At 43.5% G+C, this 17106-nt stretch overlaps 1 protein-coding gene across 1 annotated transcript in view; it reads left to right on the top strand.

Moving 5' to 3' along the window:
• The first annotated feature begins 5559 nt into the window (after positions 1-5559).
• The window catches only part of DOK4 (docking protein 4), a 39578-nt gene continuing 28031 nt past the window's right edge, over positions 5560-17106 (top strand). Inside the window, exon 1 of the mRNA XM_063438180.1 lies at positions 5560-5667. Coding sequence (XP_063294250.1) covers positions 5602-5667 — 66 coding nt within the window. The 5' untranslated portion in view covers positions 5560-5601. The remainder of the gene's footprint in view (positions 5668-17106) is intronic.

The following is a 17106-nucleotide window of genomic DNA, read 5'->3' as shown; positions in this document are numbered from 1 at the left end:
AGTCCATAAGCCGCAACTCAGTTCCTTAAAGGGCAATACATCCCAGGGCCATAGTCGCAGGGCAGGAGGCTGGCAAACAGGCCCCTCCAAAAACCAGTGGCGAGGTTACTTTCGCCACATCCGCCCCGTCCCCAGCTCAGGTCCCCTAGAAATAGCTCTATGTGAGCCCAGCGTAGTGACAGTCTATATATTATACTATCCGCCCCCGGCTCGGGACCCCCAGAAATAGCTCTATGTGAGCCCAGCGTAGTGACAGTCTATATATTATACTATCCGCCCTCGGCTCGGGACCCCCAGAAAGAGCTCTATGTGAGCCCAGCGTAGTGACAGTCTATATATTATACTATCCGCCCCCAGCTCGGGACCCCCAGAAATAGCTCTATGTGAGCCCAGCGTAGTGACAGTCTATATATTATACTATCCGCCCTCGGCTCGGGACCCCCAGAAATAGCACTATGTGAGCCCAGCGTAGTGACAGTCTATATATTATACTATCCGTCCTCGGCTCGGGACCCCCAGAAAGAGCTCTATGTGAGCCCAGCGTAGTGACAGTCTATATATTATACTATCCGCCCCCAGCTCGGGACCCCCAGAAATAGCTCTATGTGAGCCCAGCGTAGTGACAGTCTATATATTATACTATCCGCCCCCGGCTCGGGACCCCCAGAAATAGCACTATGTGAGCCCAGCGTAGTGACAGTCTATATATTATACTATCCGTCCTCGGCTCGGGACCCCCAGAAAGAGCTCTATGTGAGCCCAGCGTAGTGACAGTCTATATATTATACTATCCGCCCCCGGCTCGGGACCCCCAGAAATAGCTCTATGTGAGCCCAGCGTAGTGACAGTCTATATATTATACTATCCGCCCTCGGCTCGGGACCCCCAGAAATAGCACTATGTGAGCCCAGCGTAGTGACAGTCTATATATTATACTATCCGCCCCCGGCTCGGGACCCCCAGAAATAGCTCTATGTGAGCCCAGCGTAGTGACAGTCTATATATTATACTATCCGCCCCCGGCTCGGGACCCCCAGAAATAGCTCTATGTGAGCCCAGCGTAGTGACAGTCTATATATTATACTATCCGCCCCCGGCTCGGGACCCCCAGAAATAGCTCTATGTGAGCCCAGCGTAGTGACAGTCTATATATTATACTATCCGCCCTCGGCTCGGGACCCCCAGAAATAGCTCTATGTGAGCCCAGCGTAGTGACAGTCTATATATTATACTATCCGCCCCCAGCTCGGGACCCCCAGAAATAGCTCTATGTGAGCCCAGCGTAGTGACAGTCTATATATTATACTATCCGTCCTCGGCTCGGGACCCCCAGAAATAGCTCTATGTGAGCCCAGCGTAGTGACAGTCTATATATTATACTATCCGCCCCCAGCTCGGGACCCCCAGAAATAGCTCTATGTGAGCCCAGCGTAGTGACAGTCTATATATTATACTATCCGCCCCCAGCTCGGGACCCCCAGAAATAGCTCTATGTGAGCCCAGCGTAGTGACAGTCTATATATTATACTATCCGCCCCCGGCTCGGGACCCCCAGAAATAGCTCTATGTGAGCCCAGCGTAGTGACAGTCTATATATTATACTATCCGCCCCCAGCTCGGGACCCCCAGAAATAGCTCTATGTGAGCCCAGCGTAGTGACAGTCTATATATTATACTATCCGCCCCCGGCTCGGGACCCCCAGAAATAGCTCTATGTGAGCCCAGCGTAGTGACAGTCTATATATTATACTATCCGCCCCCAGCTCGGGACCCCCAGAAATAGCTCTATGTGAGCCCAGCGTAGTGACAGTCTATATATTATACTATCCGCCCCCGGCTCGGGACCCCCAGAAATAGCTCTATGTGAGCCCAGCGTAGTGACAGTCTATATATTATACTATCCGCCCCCGGCTCGGGACCCCCAGAAATAGCTCTATGTGAGCCCAGCGTAGTGACAGTCTATATATTATACTATCCGCCCCCGGCTCGGGACCCCCAGAAATAGCACTATGTGAGCCCAGCGTAGTGACAGTCTATATATTATACTATCCGCCCCCGGCTCGGGACCCCCAGAAATAGCTCTATGTGAGCCCAGCGTAGTGACAGTCTATATATTATACTATCCGCCCTCGGCTCGGGACCCCCAGAAATAGCTCTATGTGAGCCCAGCGTAGTGACAGTCTATATATTATACTATCCGCCCCCGGCTCGGGACCCCCAGAAATAGCTTTATGTGAGCCCAGCGTAGTGACAGTCTATATATTATACTATCCGCCCCCAGCTCGGGACCCCCAGTAATTAATATTAAACACGATATATATATATAAAGTAAATCTGTTTAAATGTAAAACAACAGTAAAGGTAGTGTATGCCTAAGACCCAAGGTCTAGGTAACACAAGTAAGATACGGATCTCAGAGGCCTGCTAAAATTAATAATCTTTAATATGGTATACTTAACCATGAACAAATAAAACAACAAAATGTGGATACTTAAAGTAAAAAATCACCCAAAAACCGTGCAAGAGGAGATTGAAATGGGCTCAGGGAGTAATGGATGAGATCTCCTCTTGCACGGTTTTTGGGTGATTTTTTACTTTAAGTATCCACATTTTGTTGTTTTATTTGTTCATGGTTAAGTATACCATATTAAAGATTATTAATTTTAGCAGGCCTCTGAGATCCGTATCTTACTTGTGTTACCTAGACCTTGGGTCTTAGGCATACACTACCTTTACTGTCCTACTGTATATAATACAAGGGTTACCCCCTATTGAGATACGATCTGGACACACTTACCCCATCCCCGCAAAGGGGTACTTTCTTTTTCTTAAATGTAAAACAATCTAAACATTAAAGTTATTAAAATATTTTTCAAAATACCAAATTATATTTAAGTTATAATATGGGATATATGAATTATTATATATTTTATAAAGTGATATATTGTTATAATATGGGATATATGAATTATTATATATTTTATAAAGTGATATATTGTTATAATATGGGATATATGAATTATTATATATTTTATAAAGTGATATATTGTTATAATATGGGATATATGAATTATTATATATTTTATAAAGTGATATATTATTATAATATGGGATATATGAATTATTATATATTTTATAGTGATATATTGTTATAATATGGGATATATGAATTATTATATATTTTATAGTGATATATTATTATAATATGGGATATATGAATTATTATATATTTTATAAAGTGATATATTATTATAATATGGGATATATGAATTATTATATATTTTATAAAGTGATATATTATTATAATATGGGATATATGAATTATTATATATTTTATAAAGTGATATATTATTATAATATGGGATATATGAATTATTCTATATTTTATTGTGATATATTATTATAATATGGTATATATGAATTATTATATATTTTATAAAGTGATATATTATTATAATATGGGATATATGAATTATTATATATTTTATAGTGATATATTATTATAATATGGGATATATGAATTATTATATATTTTATAGTGATATATTATTATAATATGGGGTATATGAATTATTATATATTTTATAGTGATATATTATTATAATATGGGGTATATGAATTATTATATATTTTATAGTGATATATTATTATAATATGGGATATATGAATTATTATATATTTTATAGTGATATTTTATTATAATATGTGATATATGAATTATTATATATTTTATAGTGATATATTATTATAATATGGGATATATGAATTATTATATATTTTATAGTGATATTTTATTATAATATGTGATATATGAATTATTCTATATTTTATAGTGATATATTATTATAATATGGGATATATGAATTATTATATATTTTATAGTGATATATTATTATAATATGGGGTATATGAATTATTATATATTTTATAGTGATATATTATTATAATATGGGGTATATGAATTATTATATATTTTATAGTGATATATTATTATAATATGGGGTATATGAATTATTATATATTTTATAAAGTGATATATTATTATAATATGGGATATATGAATTATTATATATTTTATAGTGATATATTATTATAATATGGGATATATGAATTATTATATATTTTATAGTGATATATTATTATAATATGGGATATATGAATTATTATATATTTTATAAAGTGATATTTTATTATAATATGGGATATATGAATTATTATATATTTTATAAAGTGATATATTATTATAATATGGGATATATGAATTATTATATATTTTATAAAGTGATATATTATTATAATATGGGATATATGAATTATTATATATTTTATAAAGTGATATATTATTATAATATGGGATATATGAATTATTATATATTTTATTGTGATATATTATTATAATATGGTATATATGAATTATTATATATTTTATAAAGTGATATATTGTTATAATATGGGATATATGAATTATTATATATTTTATAAAGTGATATATTGTTATAATATGGGATATATGAATTATTATATATTTTATAAAGTGATATATTATTATAATATGGGATATATGAATTATTATATATTTTATAGTGATATATTATTATAATATGGGATATATGAATTATTATATATTTTATAGTGATATATTATTATAATATGGGATATATGAATTATTATATATTTTATAAAGTGATATATTATTATAATATGGGATATATGAATTATTATATATTTTATAAAGTGATATATTATTATAATATGGGATATATGAATTATTATATATTTTATAGTGATATTTTATTATAATATGGGATATATGAATTATTATATATTTTATAAAGTGATATATTATTATAATATGGGATATATGAATTATTATATATTTTATTGTGATATATTATTATAATATGGTATATATGAATTATTATATATTTTATAAAGTGATATATTGTTATAATATGGGATATATGAATTATTATATATTTTATAAAGTGATATATTGTTATAATATGGGATATATGAATTATTATATATTTTATAAAGTGATATATTGTTATAATATGGGATATATGAATTATTATATATTTTATAAAGTGATATATTATTATAATATGGGATATATGAATTATTCTATATTTTATAGTGATATATTATTATAATATGGGATATATGAATTATTATATATTTTATAAAGTGATATATTATTATAATATGGGATATATGAATTATTCTATATTTTATAAAGTGATATATTATTATAATATGGGATATATGAATTATTATATATTTTATAAAGTGATATATTATTATAATATGGGATATATGAATTATTATATATTTTATAAAGTGATATATTATTATAATATGGGATATATGAATTATTTTATATTTTATAGTGATATATTATTATAATATGGGATATATGAATTATTCTATATTTTATATTTGGTTCTGTGAAGCCCCAATCAGCTGATTAACTCTGTCCCCCCCCTCCTGGCGGCAGTTGGTTTGTTCCGGGGCCGAGCTCCCCCCCCCCCCCGCCGGCTCGGTCAGTGGTTCAGTCTGACAGGGATGAAGGAGGACTAGGATGTGACCGGCACCGGGGAAATGGCCTCCAGCTCCAGCGACATCGTCCGCCAGGGCTACGTCAGGATGAAGAGCAGGAAACTGGGGGTGCGTCCGCCTGAACCCCGACATGCTGCATCCCTGCACCCCAAACACTGCATCCCTGCACCCCAAAACATGGCATGTATCCCTGCACCCCAAACACTGCATCCCTGCACCCCAAACACTGCATCCCTGCACCCCAAACACTGCATCCCTGCACCCCAAACACTGCATCCCTGCACCCCAAAACATGGCATGTATCCCTGCACCCCAAACACTGCATCCCTGCACCCCAAACACTGCATCCCTGCACCCCAAACACTGCATCCCTGCACCCCAAAACATGGCATGTATCCCTGCACCCCAAACACTGCATCCCTGCACCCCAAACACTGCATCCCTGCACCCCAAACACTGCATCCCTGCACCCCAAAACATGGCATGTATCCCTGCACCCCAAACACTGCATCCCTGCACCCCAAACACTGCATCCCTGCACCCCAAACACTGCATCCCTGCACCCCAAACACTGCATCCCTGCACCCCAAAACATGGCATGTATCCCTGCACCCCAAACACTGCATCCCTGCACCCCAAAACATGGCATGTATCCCTGTACCCCAAACACTGCATCCCTGCACCCCAAAACATGGCATGTATCCCTGTACCCCAAACACTGCATCCCTGTACCCCAAATACTGCATCCCTGTACCCCAAAACATGGCATGTATCCCTGTACCCCAAACACTGCATCCCTGCACCCCAAACACTGCATCCCTGCACCCCAAACACTGCATCACTGCGCCCCAAAACATGGCATGTATCCCTGTACCCCAAACACTGCATCCCTGCACCCCAAATTCTGCATCACTGCACCGCAAATACTGCATCACTGCACCCCAAACACTGCATCCCTGTACCCCAAACACTGCATCCCTGTACCCCAAACACTGCATCCCTGTACCCCAAACACTGCATCCCTGTACCCCAAACACTGCATCCCTGCACCCCAAACACTGCATCCCTGCACCCCAAACACTGCATCCCTGCACCCCAAACACTGCATCCCTGCACCCCAAACTGCATCGCTGCACCCCAAAACATGGCATGCATCCCTGTACCCCAAACTGCATCCCTGCACCCCAAAACATGGAATGCATCCCTGTACCCTAAACTGCATCCCTGCACCCCAAAACATGGCATGCATCCCTGCACCCCAAACACTGCATCCCTGCACCCCAAACACTGCATCCCTGCACCCCAAACACTGCATCCCTGCACCCCAAACACTGCATCCCTGCACCCCAAACACTGCATCCCTGCACCCCAAACACTGCATCCCTGCACCCCAAACACTGCATCCCTGCACCCCAAATACTGCATCCCTGCACCCCAAACACTGCATCCCTGCACCCCAAAACATGGCATGCATCCCTGTACCCCAAACACTGCATCCCTGTACCCCAAAACATGGCATGCATCCCTGTACCCCAAACACTGCATCCCTGTACCCCAAAACATGGCATGCACCCCTGTACCCCAAACACTGCACCCCTGTACCCCAAACACTGCACCCCTGTACCCCAAACACTGCACCCCTGTACCCCAAACACTGCATCCCTGTACCCCAAACACTGCATCCCTGTATCCCAAATACTGCACCCCGATACCCCAAATACGGCCTGCATCCCTGTACCCCAAAACATGGCATGCATCCCTGTACCCCAAATACTGCCTGCATCCCTGTACCCCAAAACATGGCATGCATCCCTGTACCCCAAATTCTGCCTGTACCCCAAATACTGTCTGCATGCCTGTACCCCAAACAATGCCTGCATCCCTCTACCCCAAATACTACCTGCATACCTGTACCCCCAAATACTGCACCCCGTTACCCCAAATACTGCCTGCATCCCTGTACCCCAAAACATGGCATGCATCCCTGTACCCCAAATACTGCCTGTACCCCAAATACCGTCTATATCCCTGTACCCCAAATACTGTCTGAATCCCTGTACCCCCAAACACTGTCTGAATCCCTATACCCCCAAACACTGTCTGCATCCCTGTACCCCCAAACACTGTCTGCATCCCTGTACCCCCAAACACTGTCTGCATCCCTGTACCCCCAAACACTGCCTGCATCCCTGTACCCCCAAACACTGCCTGCATCCCTGTACCCCCAAACACTGCCTGCATCCCTGTACCCCCAAACACTGCCTGCATCCCTGTACCCCCAAACACTGCCTGCATCCCTGTACCCCCAAACACTGCCTGCATCCCTGTACCCCCAAACACTGCCTGCATCCCTGTACCCCCAAACACTGCCTGCATCCCTGTACCCCCAAACACTGCCTGCATCCCTGTACCCCCAAACACTGCCTGCATCCCTGTACCCCCAAACACTGCCTGCATCCCTGTACCCCCAAACACTGCCTGCACCCCTGTACCCCCAAACATGGCATGCACCCCTGTACCCCCAAACATGGTGTTGTGAACTTGCCCTCACCATGAGCTCCTGGAGGAGCCTGCTTGCTAGCCTCCTACCTCAGGACTATGGGCCATGCTAAAAGGCTATTGAAAGACTGAGTTTGTGGGATTCCCTTGGACTCTGCAGGAACCGAACCAACCCACGAACTGCGGACCACCTCTGAGCTTATTGACCATTGTTAACCTCTTCTGACAGTTCTATCAGTCTGGGTTCTAATTGCGCGGCTGGGTGCTCGCCGTTCGGATGCACGAATGCGTGGGAACTGTGTGGCAGCCATCTTGTTCACGAGAATGCAGGCAGTGGTGTTTGGGCGTTAATCGCGTGGAACTAAAATCGAACACCGAAACTCCCGAACACCGCTGAACTTGGACGAACGCCTGCTCCTTCCCCACGTACGTCAGAAGAACTCCATTTTGGTAGGTTTGTTCGTATGGTTCATACGAACAAACGCTACCAAGAAGCCAGAGTGGGCGTTCAGTATTTCTTTCACATGGAACTCCCGAAGTTGACTGTCCAAAAGCACAAAAAGCCCTGGAACTGTTTTGGGTATAGGACCATGTGTGTAGCCAGTCAGAACTTTACCCCGGTGGCGATTCGGGCATGTTCCTGGGATCTGAGCACTTTTCGGATATGTTGGGCGCTCAGATCCAGGCTACCTGGGGATGTATAGACTGTGGGGGTTCCTATGTGGGAAATATGTTTTTTATGTGTTTTCATATTTTGTATCGTTTTGCTGAGTCATGGTGATACTGTATTGTGGGTTTGTCTGTAGGTGTGTCACTGTACTGAGATTCTGTATATAAAGGAGCCATTTGGCTGGGAATAAACTGTTCTTCTTCACCCTTCACTAAGCCTCTGCTTGTGTATGGATGATACTGCTGTTACCCCTTCAGCAATACTATAATCACTGGTAGCTATAATCACTCTGGAGCGATCACAACTAGGAAGGGGCGACCACAGGCGGTATGAACCCATCTTCAGGACGGTATACCGCCACATGTGGTGGCAATGGTGGGATGGTCTCCTTCCTTGGGTCTAGAGTGGAGCAGCGGTGAGCCGAATGGACGAGGAACTTGGGAGTATGGAACAAGCTAGTCCCAGGGGAGTGTTTTCGCATACGAGGAGGAGAATGACCTGGACTGCAGTCCGGAAAAGCGTCTGGTACGAGTGCCTGGAGAAAGCTCAAGTTCGACCAGGGAGGAGGCTTCAGAGCTCGGAGCAGAGAGTACAGAGATGAGTGGCACTGCGGATGCCTCTCCTGGGAGAGCAGTCCCTGGATGAGTGGGTGAAGAGCTCGAGAGCCTAGAATAGAAGGAGCTGTGGCTGGACGACGCGTACCAGGCGTTATGGTGGTCCACGATCCAGCATTGCCCATGGATGGATGGAGGGTATAGATGGGACAGTGGTCTCTGTACCTGGAGAGCAGGGAAGCTGGGTGGCTGACCCAGACCTGCTACACCCCGGGTGGGAAGAATGGGCTACTGCACACCCAGCTCCAGAAGCAGGAGACCTGATTGACTTATCTTGAGAAGATATCCAGCTGGCCGGTGGAGGTGGGACCCAGGTCCGTACAGCAGCCCTACAAGAATGCAGAGCAGTTTTCCCAGATCTGCAGCAGTAGTGTAAGCTCCAGGGAGAGGAGACAATCGGTCCCTCTCCACAACCACAGTTGGAGATACTGGGAGTGTGGACAGCCGGTCCTGCTCCCCAGTGGCAGCACACCTTGCAGGGAGAGGAGACAGCTGGTCCCTCTCCACAACCACATTTGGAGATACTGGGAGTGTGGACAGCCGGTCCTACTCCCCAGTGGCAGCACACCTTGCAGGGAGAGGAGACAGCTGGTCCCTTTCCCCAACCACAGTGGGAGCTGATCGGAGGTGGGATGGCCAGTTCCCCTTCTCAGCGGCAGCGCCTGTTATCCAGGGACAGGACACCTGACACGAATGGTGCAGATGGAACCGAGGTCTCTGCACCAGACCTACAGGGATGCTGGGCAGCCTTCCCTGATCCCCCAACAGCCGGACGCAGTTCAGGAGGAGGATACAGGCGGTCCTTCTTCACAACAGCCTGGTGAGAGCCTGGGAGAAGAGGGTGTTGTCCCTCCCCAGCCACAGGGGGGAGAGGGAGTTGATCCCTCTTCCCAGCAGCAGAGTCCTAACAGGGTCCTGGGGGTAGTGGAGGGGAGGCTGGCATCAGGGTAGAGTGCAGCTGGCCTCTGTCCTGTCCTGTTGTTCCGGGGGCCTGACTGCCCACAAGCCACCTCAGCAGAAGCGCTGGTCTCCGGGCAGAGTGCATTTGGCTTCTGCCCTCCCCTTCCCCTTTGTCCAGGGCCTGACTACCCACAGGCCACCCCAGCAGAAGCGCTGGCTATGAGGCAGAGCGCCACTGGCCTCTGCCCACCAAGCACTGACAGCTCCACGACTGGGAGCCAGGGAGAGACCGGGGGTGATGGGTACTACCTGCACAGTAACTGACAGGGCAGAGCCTGGAGCAGGAAGCTGCCAGGTTAGCTGGATGTTTGTGGGTGGGCTTCCTGACTAACTCAGGTACCGATCAACAGGAGGTCTTGTACCTGGTTAGTCTTACCTTGGGGGGGGGAGAATATGTGACGAGGGCAACTTGCCCTCGCCACGAGCTCCTGGAGATGCCTGCTTGCTAGCCTCCCGCCTCAGGACTATGGTACTTGCTAAAAGGCTATTGAAAGACTGGATTCATGGGCTTCTCTTGGACTGTTTGGGAACCTGGAACTGTTTTGGGCATAGGACCATGTGTGCGGCCAGCAGTCAGAACTTTACCCCAGTGGCATTTCGTCTGTGTTCATGGGATCTGAATGCTTTTCGGATATTTTGGGGCGCTCAGATCCAGGCTATCTGGGGATGTATCGACTGTGGGGGTTCCTATGTGGGAATATGTAATTTTGTATCGTTTTGCTGAGTCTTGGTGACACTGTGTAATTTTTCGGCATATTGTGGGTTTGTTTGTAGGTGTGTTTTGATTGTGTCACTGTACTGAGATTCTGTATATAAAGGAGCCATTTGGCTGGGAATAAACTGTTCTTCACCCTTTACTAAGCCTCGGCTCGTGTTTGGGTGATACTGCGGTTAACCCTTCAGCAATACTATAATCACTGGTAGCTATAATCACTCTGGAGCGAGCACAACTAGGAAGGGGCAACCACAGGCTGTACCTGTACCCCAAATGACACTTGATAAAGCCTATTGTTTGGCGAAACGCGTTGTGTATTTTATGTTACTCTGTTTTAAATTAAAGTATTTTGTGACTACCACTTGCCTATGGTCAGTACACTTACTTTATATGTTGCTGTTTTATCCTGGCTGAGTTTTACAATTTTTAAAGATCCAGTACTGCAAAATAAATCCTTGGTGGGAATTATTCCACCTACACCTGGTTCATAGAGCAGTGTGGCTGCTCTGAACACTGTAAGTACGTTTCATTTTTCCTTTTACTGCTATTTTTTATACGGTAAACACTATGGGCCCTCTCTTGTGATTTTATTTTCATAAGACCGGCACTGCAAGCATCGCTAGAAGGATATCCTACATGTGGGGAGTTTAAATACCACTGTATGCTGTTTTACTCAGAGCTGGTTATAGCTCTCCCAATTGTGAGTTGGCACTTTTAGGACCTCAGTGTTGTCTGTTGTTGCAGGATCCCCTGCGTTATTGCACCATTGGTTCTTTCCCTTTTTTATGTATTTTATATGCTGACGTTATCTGAGATGCTGTAAGGAATCTTGAGAAGGCACCTCCAAGTGTCCAGTAATAACTTACATGTGGGGAGTATTAAATACCACTGTATGCTGGTTTACCTAGAGCTGGGCTTAGCTCTTTATATTGTAAGTTGGCACTTCTCCACGTCTGTGTTGTTCGTGATCCTTTCCGCATTACGGTTCTGCACTATTGGTCTCCCTTCTCTGCTTTTGTATTCCATATTCGACCACTGAGAATTCAAAGCAAGAACACAAGAATATTCACCCAAGGTCTACATTGTATCTATAGAGACTTTTCATCTCCCTTTGTTCTATTTAGCGCACTCTGTATTTGTTGTCTTTTGTTTACCCCAAAACACTGCCTGCATCCCTGTACCCCCAAACATGACACGCATCCCTGTACCTGTACCCCCAAACATGACATGCATCCCTGTACCTGTACCCCCAAACATGACACGCATCCCTGTACCTGTACACTCAAACATGCCTGCACCCCAGTACTTCCAAACACTGTCTGCATCCCTGTACCCCCAATGACTGCATCCCAATCATGGCATTTAGCTCCCTGTACCCCCAATTCCTGTACCACACACACTTTACATTTACCTCCATACACCCCAAACATTGCACCTCAATTTACTGTATCCACTTCTATTGAACACCAGTTCCACCCACCCATATAATGTATACAGCATTCTGTACCCCAGTTCCAGCCACCCATATAATGTATACAGCATTCTGTACCCCAGTTCCACCCACCCATATAATGTATACAGCATTCTGTACCCCAGTTACAGCCTCCCATATAATGTATACAGCATTCTGTACCCCAGTTCCAGACACCCATATAATGTATACAGCATTCTGTGCCCCAGTTCCAGCCACCCATATAATGTATACAGCATTCTGAACCCCAGTTCCAGCCACCCATATAATGTATACAGCATTCTGTACCCCAGTTCCAGCCACCCATATAATGTATACAGCATTCTGTGCCCCAGTTCCAGCCACCCATATAATGTATACAGCATTCTGTGCCCCAGTTCCAGCCACCCATATAATGTATACAGCATTCTTTAACCCAGTTCCAGCCTCCCATATAATGTATACAGCATTCTGTACCCCTGTTCCAGCCACCCATATAATGTATACAGCATTCTGAACCCCAGTTCCAGCCACCCATATAATGTATACAGCATTCTGTACCCCAGTTCCACCCACCCATATAATGTATACAACATTCTGTGCCCCAGTTCCAGCCACCCATATAATGTATACAGCATTCTGTACCCCAGTTCCACCCACCCATATAATGTATACAGCATTCTGTGCCCCAGTTCCAGCCACCCATATAATGTATACAGCATTCTGTACCCCAGTTCCAGCCACCCATATAATGTATACAGCATTCTGTACCCCAGTTCCACCCACCCATATAATGTATACAGCATTCTGTACCCCAGTTCCAGCCACCCATATAATGTATACAGCATTCTGTACCCCAGTTCCACCCACCCATATAATGTATACAGCATTCTGTGCCCCAGTTCCAGCCACCCATATAATGTATACAGCATTCTGTGCCCCAGTTCCAGCCACCCATATAATGTATACAGCATTCTGTGCCCCAGTTCCAGCCACCCATATAATGTATACAGCATTCTGTACCCCAGTTCCACCCACCCATATAATGTATACAGCATTCTGTACCCCAGTTCCACCCACCCATATAATGTATACAGCATTCTGTACCCCAGTTCCACCCACCCATATAATGTATACAGCATTCTGTACCCCAGTTCCACCCACCCATATAATGTATACAGCATTCTGTACCCCAGTTCCAGCCACCCATATAATGTATACAGCATTCTGTACCCCAGTTCCACCCACCCATATAATGTATACAGCATTCTGTACCCCAGTTCCACCCACCCATATAATGTATACAGCATTCTGTACCCCAGTTCCACCCACCCATATAATGTATACAGCATTCTGTACCCCAGTTCCAGCCACCCATATAATGTATACAGCATTCTGTGCCCCAGTTCCAGCCACCCATATAATGTATACAGCATTCTGTGCCCCAGTTCCAGCCACCCATATAATGTATACAGCATTCTGTGCCCCAGTTCCACCCACCCATATAATGTATACAGCATTCTGTACCCCAGTTCCACCCACCCATATAATGTATACAGCATTCTGTACCCCAGTTCCACCCACCCATATAATGTATACAGCATTCTGTACCCCAGTTCCAGCCACCCATATAATGTATACAGCATTCTGTGCCCCAGTTCCAGCCACCCATATAATGTATACAGCATTCTGTACCCCAGTTCCACCCACCCATATAATGTATACAGCATTCTGTGCCCCAGTTCCAGCCACCCATAGTAATAGGACAGGAAAAGCATACAATCAGCATACAATCCAAATCCCCCAATAACGAGACGACACTTCGTTTTGAGGTCAAGCAGAATCTGGTTTACTGGGGCTACCCGCCCAGTATTTATGCAGGTCTTCCACCTGGTGGACACTCCCCTAGGGGACCAGATGGAAGACTGGGAAACATATTGGACATTGACCAATCACAAGCTTACAATCCCACAATGCATCACAATCCCTCCTCTCTGTCCTGGAGATAATTGGGAAGTAATCCAATTATCTCCAAGGACAGAGGCAAAACTCCATTAGCCACATGGCAGACAAAGGACAATAAAAGACGGCTCAGCGGTGTTCGTGACTTTAACAGTCCGCAGAAAGGCACGAACCAGCCTTTCTGAGGGAAAAACAACAGTGTTAAACATGGGGCCATAGTCTAAAGGGCGCACGCGAGCAACCAGGCTCCTCCAGTGGCCAGTGGCGAGGTTGGTTCTGCCACACTTGCTGTGTGTACTTACTGTGTGCACGTACTGTGTGTACTTACTGTGTGCACGTACTGTGTGTATTTACTGCGTGCACGTACTGTGTGTAAGAAATCCATATAGGTGCGCTGTGTCTTTAAGACAAAACCTCGTTTAAAGTGCAGCAAGTGTTAAAATGTGCAGAAGTGCAGTTTGCTTTATAGTGCATACTGCTCCATGTCACCTTATATACTGTGCAAAAATGTGCTACAAAACACTCACTTTAAAATTCATACGTTGTTCATCTCAATGTATCACAACATGTAAAAAAAGGGAAATAAAGTGCAGATAGTGTAAATCTGTGTAACTATATACAAAATATAATGGATATAATGTACACTCACAAACGTGGAGCAGAATGAGCCTGCTCTAACTGTGACCGCTCCAAATAACACTCCCTCCTCGGGCGGTAAAAGACAGGCAGTCGATCCACTCTAGCAGATTTATTGCACATAAAGCATACAGCAGCTGGTCCAAACTCCCCCTTCACCAACAGTATAAACATTCGGGTTACTAAAGTACAAAGCCGGCTTCTTTCTCTCTCTCTCCGGTAACCAGGTATGCCGCAATCGAAGACTTCCGGGAGGCGGAGTTACAAGTCTGCAGGCGTGCTATGCGTGGTTGAGTGTGATGACGCGTTTCGCTGTATTCACGTCTGCTTCAGATCTGCCCACTCTTGCCTGTCAGTTTTTTTATACACTCCTTTGTTGGCGTATTTTTCTTCCTGTCGTCAATACAATCTCGTAATTGGAAAAGCGTCCATATGGAGATAATTACAATCCCTCCAAAAGGACAAATTGGCCTATATAATTATTTGATTCTGGCCTCACATTTGAGCCTCACATCCAGTATGTTGCCAAATCCTGTAGATTCCATTTTAAAAACATAGCCCGCATCCGCACCTTTCTTAAGCAAGATACTACCAAGGAGCTTGTCCATGCTCTAGTAATTTCCTGCATGGATTATTGTAACCCTCTCCTGATTGGTCTTCCTGAAAGCCGTACTGCACCCCTACAGTCTGTAATGAACGCTGCTGCCAGACTGATTTTCCTCTCTAGTTGGTTCTCTCACACCTCACCCCTCTGCCAGTCCTTCCATTGGCTTCCTGTATGCTATAGGAGTCAATTCAAGGTACTAACCCATACCTATAAAGCACTGAACAATTCTAGCCCCTCTTATATCGCTTCACAGATCCATAGGTATGTCCCTTCTCGGTCTCTCCGCTCTGCCCGTGACCACCTCCTGTCCGGCCACCTCACGCTTGCAGGACTTCTCGCGGGCGGCTCCCTTCCTATGGAATAGCCTGCCTACCTCCATCAGACTCTCCCCTAGTCTTCAATCCTTTAAGAAGTGCCTTAAAACCCATCTCTTTAGGAAAGCTTGTGGCCTCCCAGATTAACCCTTACCTCACATACCTGTCTCTTGCTCTCTCCTAAAGTGCAGCTTACCTTCACTGCAAATTCCTGTCCTATCGTGTTTTATACCCCACCTCCTATAGAATGTAAGCTCATTTGAGCAGGGTCCTCTTCAACCTATCATTCCTGTAAGTTCTTTGTAATTGTCCTATTTATAGTTAAATCCCCTCTCATAATATTGTAAAGCGCTACGGAATCTGTTGGCGCTATATAAATGGCAATAATAAAATAATAATGTCAGCTTATATAGACATTTTTAAAGTACTCGAGAGTTTTAACATTGAAAAGATTCCTCTCAATTAATAAATGTAAAGAAAAAGTTAGAGATGATACTCATACGTCACTTAAAAAAAAGTCGTTTTTATCCACGAAATTTTAGAACAAGCGCCATTGATATCTTTGAAAAATCAATAATAGAAGATTTTGAACAACTAGAATGTAAAAATAAAAATAGGAGGAACAATCTTAATTGTAATAAAAGAAAAGCCCTACACCAATTAATAATCAGCCTAGATATTATAATTAAAGCAGCAGATAAAGGGGGGAGGGAGATACAGACAATTATCTTAGTAAATGCTATAAACAATTACAGGATAACGTTTTAAAGAAAGACCCTTTTTTCAAGATATACAAAACTCTCTCTATATGCACTATTGGATATGGGTAAGGAACATGGCATCCTAAATGAATATGAGTAAAGGTTTCTCCTCAAGGAATTTCCCAGGTTGCCAGTTTTCTACACCCTACCTAAGGTGCATAAAAATAGAGAACCCCCCTGGACGACCCATTGTTTCGGGCAATTTCTGCAAATCTGTCAAAATACGTAGATACTCGGCTACAAGATTTAGTTACGAAAATACCTTCCTATTTGAAAGATACTGTAGATGTTCTTAATTTTTTTTTTTTTAAATAGAATGGGATAAATCATGTATTTTGGGCACAAGTGACGTATCTTCA

This window comes from Pelobates fuscus, chromosome 12 (assembly GCF_036172605.1).
Source record: "Pelobates fuscus isolate aPelFus1 chromosome 12, aPelFus1.pri, whole genome shotgun sequence".
Lineage (NCBI taxonomy): Eukaryota > Metazoa > Chordata > Amphibia > Anura > Pelobatidae > Pelobates > Pelobates fuscus.
The sequence above is the reverse complement of the archived record's forward strand: the minus strand, read 5'-3'. Positions and strand labels throughout refer to the sequence as shown.